This window comes from Oreochromis niloticus, linkage group LG19 (genome assembly GCF_001858045.2).
Source record: "Oreochromis niloticus isolate F11D_XX linkage group LG19, O_niloticus_UMD_NMBU, whole genome shotgun sequence".
Taxonomy (NCBI): Eukaryota; Metazoa; Chordata; class Actinopteri; order Cichliformes; family Cichlidae; genus Oreochromis; species Oreochromis niloticus.
In genome coordinates, this window is record NC_031983.2 from 15,854,174 (window position 1) to 15,859,585 (window position 5,412).

Below are 5,412 nucleotides of genomic sequence, written 5' to 3' on the forward strand. Positions count from 1 at the left end.
CTGTCAACACAATTAAAAACTGGTATATATCACCTTGTTGCTTTGTCATCTTGAAGTGGTCATGTGATTGGCTTACCCCGACTGCTTTATTCTTCCTCAGTCAAGCAGCAGCACTCATGCATTGTTTTGCTCCCTTAGCTCCAGGTGTTGTGCCAAAAAGTGATCGTCTGCCAGAAAGTGATTGCCGTCCGTGGGAGCGCGTGCAGCTGCTTAAAGCTGTAGTGCCTAGATTACTTACAGCTACTTCAGTGCAACTGATATAAGATGCGGTAAGTTGAAGACAGCTTCAACCGTCTGTTTGTTGAAAAATAGTAACGCAACCGGGCCACATTTTCTTGTCAGTAACAACGTTGTAACGATAGGAATAGTAATTAGTTAGATTACTCGTTAAAGAAAAAAGTAACGCCGTTAATAACGCTGTTACTTGTAACGCCATTATTCCCATCACTGTTCCTGACACTGAAGATGTCTGAAAACCAAAACAATAATAATTGCAGTCTTGATGTAAACAGTGTGGTCTGTCCTTCCAGACTATATCAAGGTCATCCGCCTGCTTCAAATTGTCTTTAACATGTTTGTGCTGATGGTTTTCTGCTTCCACAAGAAGACCTGCACTGTGGCTGAGCTCTGCTTGGCTGCAGCTGACCTTGTCTTGCTGTGCTGTTTGCCCTTCTGGATCGAATACATAAAAAAGGGCTAAAAGTGGCTTTCTGGTGAAAGTGCATGTGAATTGTCATCAGCTGTTATCAACATGAATGTGTTCTGCAACATCTACTTTCTTGTTTTGGTTAGCATAGACTGTTATGTGATACTGGTACACTCTCTTTCCCATGAAAATATGAGAACGTGTTTTTATGCCAAACTGGGATATCTGTGTGTGCTTGGTGTTTGTTGCCCCTGTATTCATCTAAGGAAATTCAAATCTGAAGCTTCAGTCAAATGTTATTGAATGCAGTAGGAGTGAGTTAAGCAGTGAAGTGGCAGGGAAACTCAAGACACAAGGAAATCAAGACAAGTACGGAGCACAGACATAAAGACACGGCCTGGTTACCACCATGAGATAGCTGACAGACTGGATTGCGTTTATATAGCGCTTTTCGAGACCCTCAAAGCACTTTACAATTCCACTATTCATTCACTTTCACATTCACTCACTGGTGGAGGTAAGCTACAGTTGTAGCCACAGCTGCCCTGGGGCAGACTGACAGAAGCGAGGCTGCCATATCGCACCATCGGCCCGCTGGCCAACACCAGTAGGCGGCAGGTGAAGTGTCTTGCCCAAGGACACAGAGGAGAGGATCAAACCGGTAACCTTCTGGTTACAAGATGAGCTTCCCAACCCCCTGAACCACAGTCGCCCTCAGAGTAGATGAGTAGATGCACTGCCCTTAAGTATAGCCTCATTGATTGTCATCAGTGGATGGCAGGTGAGCAGAACAGGTGAGGAACCAATGCTCTGCCCACAAAGCAGACACAGAAAGACACAGGATGACCACCATGATGGATGATGGATATCCTTGATAGGATCTTCTCAGGCACACAGCTCTGGCTGTAAGCACAGAAACCTCAACCAGTGGATGTTTTAAATTTTGTTATTTGAGAAACAGTCAATCAGTGTTTTCCAATAGAGAAACACATTTTTTGTCCTCTGTGCAAGATGACTATGTTTCTGTCATTTACACATATAATCCAAATGTACAGTTATGGTGGCCCTGTTGTATTACAGAAGTTTACAACATGTATGACTGCAACAATTGCAGCTTGCATCCATGCTCTAGGCAAAGGACAGAAAAGTAAATAAAATAAAAAGTATACAAAAAGAAAAAAGAGAAAACAAAAGAGAAAAAAAGTGAGTTCTACTTCATTTAATTATTGGAAACAAATAGTGACAGCTGCTTATTACTGCTTGGCAAAGAATCTAAATTTTGTTTTCTTCAACTTATTGTATGAAATATTTATTCAACTCATGTCCTGTCCAACAATTATGTCTAGGATTATTTAACTACATTAACACGGGGGGGAGGCATTTAATATTGAATTAATATATACATTTTATGCATAAAGTTTCATCGTCTGTTTTGAGGTTTTTCATGAATATTTTGGAGAGTAATTTAAATCTCTGCTCTTCGTCTTTGAAAGGTAGTTTTGTTTATAGTTTTGTTTGGTGTGGTATTATATCCCTGTGATTCTTCTATACATTTATTGTAATTTGCAAGGCTTATTTTGTACTTAGTGTCTTTTACCTTATAATATAAACACACCTTGAGGTGACCATTTTTGTGATTTGGCACCATTCAAATAAAATTTTTGTTTAACTGAATATTTTCTGCTAATTGTTTGGATTCGTTATAATTTATTATCTGTGCTTCTTACTTGAGACTTTACTCAAGTTTCTGTTTCTGGCCATTATGTGTAGTTTTACTTGCTTTCTCTGCCCTTTCCTATTTCCTGACTTACCTCAGCTCTGTTCTGCTCCCCACCTGTTTCACCTCCATTCATCACATTTAGTGTACATGTTGTCTCTGACTTTCTTTGTTGGATCATCAGTATTATGGTGTTCTTACAGCACAGTTAGTCCAATATCGGTATTTTAATCGATAACGACAGTATCTACCATGTTGGCATTAAGTTTATAAATGGAAAATTTTCTCTGTCATTTTCTCTGAAAACATTTTTTAGAAATAACTAAGTGCGTCACTGAAGAGTAAAGGAAGTGGTCATAGACTGGGTGTGATGTCTCTCTTATCTGAAATCACTTGACTATCAGTTCTTCTTTAAATTAAGCAGTTCAGAAAGAAGACTGTAGCAGAAGGTACTGAGAGAGTGTAGCTGGCTGTTTGTTCTTTTTCCATCTGGAGGACTAATTGACTAATTTGCCTGCAAGGTATGTATATTCTTAATTTGGCTTGGAATTTACTTTCCTATGTCTTTACCTTTAGTTGGAATATTTTCAAGGTCTAAATCACTGTCCATCAGGAACAGTGATTTTGACCTTTTGGCATTATCTGTATAAAAAAGGAAATTTCTTCAGTTTAACAGCTGCACAGGTTTTGGAAGCAGTGATGTCTTTAGGTGTACAGTAATGTGTCGACAAGTAGACGGCAGATTAACTGATTTTGTCTCAGTATGTTTAGTGTTTTGATCAAATTCAGCCTCATGCAGTAACAACGTTTACAGTAATGTGTTTAACACAAACAAAAATGTAAATAATAAACACTTCAGCCCAAAACATAATAAATTTAAATTGTTTTAAACTGTCTGCAAATGTGAGGATGGATATACTAAACTTGTGAACTTGTTTTATGTAGCTGGTGCTGTAGTGATGCTGGAAAGCACGCTCAGCTCTAAATATGATGTAAAATGTGCATTGGTTATGAATGTTTTCTAACATAATGATGGTCTTTAAAATTGAATCAAATACTATCAATCCATCCATTTTCTTTCGCTTATCCAATTCAGGTCGCTCGGGGTCTGAAGCCTGTTAGTTATATATCAGTCTTATTCAGAATTGGTTGTATCTATGTTTTCTGTCATCATAACAAATTATGTTAGAACAATAGCAGTTAAAATTATATTTATGTTTTCTATTTTGGTATCCTTTATTTCACTCCAGCATCCCTGCCAACTTAATTCCTGACACTGAAGATGTCTGGAAACCAAAGCAACACAAGTGAAGACCATTGTCCCACCATTGTTGGCAGCAATAACTTGATCTTCACTATTGCTCCAGCTTATGTCGCCAGCGTGCTTGGATTCATCTTTAATGTGTTTGTGCTGATGGTTTTCTGCCTCCACAAGAAGGCCTGCACTGTGACTGAGATCTACTTGAGCAACCTGACTGGAACTTACCTTCTTCTGGTGTGCGGTTTGCCCTTCTGGACTGATAATGAAAAAGCCAACTATGACTGGCCTTTCAGTGAAAGCCTGTGCAAGCTGGTACCAGTTGTTATGAGAATGAATGAATTTTGCAATATCTACTTTCTTGTTCTGGCTAGCTTAGATTGTTATGTGGCACTGGTGCACCCACTTTTCCATGAGTTGATGAGTAGGCCATTTAATGCCAAACTGGGATGTCTCTTTGTGTGGAGTTTTGGTTTGGTCTTTGCTTTCCCCAATTTCATCTACAATAAGTTAATATTCAACCCTCAGTCAAATCTTACTCACTGTTTACTTGACTTTACTTCACCAGATCGATATCTGCTGTATGACGTGAGAGTCATAATATTCAACTTTATCATCCCTGTTATCATTATTTCGTTCTGCGCTGTCAGAATTATTCAAACTCTGAGAAAGCGGCGAATGGAGGGTTTAAACCCACAGAGAACAGAGCAGAAGACCACGACTCTCATCCTGGCAGTTCTGCTGGCATTCCTGATCTGCTGGGTGCCATTCCACGTGGCAAAGTTACTACAAGTTCTCCAATATACTCACATTCTAAAATGTCACATCATAGTGGTAATAATCCACGAGTTCTCTGTTTACTTAACCTTCTTCAGCTGTGTCCTTAACCCCATTCTCTACATCATTATTGGGAAAAGCTTCCGGAACAGGACAAAGGAATTCTTCAAGCAGTGAAAAAAGCCTTAAAGGTTGAATAATTAAACTGGCAATTATTTATCCAAGCATCAGGAGACTTTGCTTTCAGATATATATTCTTACATTGGCAGAGAGAAGACTCTATAGCAGCTTCCATAACTTAGAAAACATATTTTGCTAGAAGGGTTTTAAACTAAGTTGTCTGTTTGGGTTTGTTTGTTTTGTTTTTCATTATTATATGATTGTGTTTCTGCCACTGATGCATATCATCCAAATAGGATTATTGGGGTGTTTGGCAGTTCTGCAGCTACTGTATTATTACTTACTGTCAATGAATAAAAAAATTCAGTTTTACTCTCCTTGTGGCTTATTTATTCAAGCAAAGCACAACATATTTATGCTGTGTAAAATTGTGACACTTAATAAATTACATCATACATTTATGTATTTAACATAACTGTATTTAACCATTTTATTTAACTCTCAAAGAACATATGAACAGAAAATATAAACATGTAATAATAGTGTGTTTTCTGTTTCTCATATGGGTCACCCCATCTCAAATCAACGTGGACCTTCTGCTCGATAATCTCTGAATTGAATAAAAATGTTATGACTCAAAGTTTCAAAATATATAATGAACATGAATGATTGCTGTGAATTTTTAGCCTCATACATCAAATTCATTTCAAGATACTGGCTATATTTTTTAAAATGGTCCATTGGCAGACTTCCAGGCATTTTTATCATGTTTCAACATAAATATCTTAAAAACTGTTAAAGACAAAAGCCTAAAAAGTTTTTTGCAGGTCTTTCCTGCAGACAAAATGAATCAGGATCTGTAGTTTGGAATAGACATGTCAATAAAAGTCTCCT

General features: G+C 37.8%; 1 protein-coding gene across 2 annotated transcripts; it reads left to right on the forward strand.

The window, feature by feature from the left end:
- Window positions 1–216: 216 nt before the first annotated feature.
- Window positions 217–4,877, forward strand: LOC109195918 (B2 bradykinin receptor-like). Of its 2 annotated transcripts, XM_025901193.1 has the most exons (3): window positions 217–269; window positions 2,788–2,884; window positions 3,614–4,877. In XM_025901193.1, exon 3 carries the CDS (start codon window positions 3,646–3,648, stop codon window positions 4,573–4,575), a length of 930 nt encoding a protein of 309 aa, XP_025756978.1. In that variant the 5' UTR covers window positions 217–269; window positions 2,788–2,884; window positions 3,614–3,645; the 3' UTR covers window positions 4,576–4,877. The 2 variants fall into 2 exon arrangements, with proteins under 2 accessions (XP_025756978.1, XP_019204201.1); XM_019348656.2 differs by lacking the exon at window positions 217–269 and having other exon boundaries at window positions 2,753–2,884.
- The last annotated feature ends 535 nt before the right edge of the window (window positions 4,878–5,412 follow it).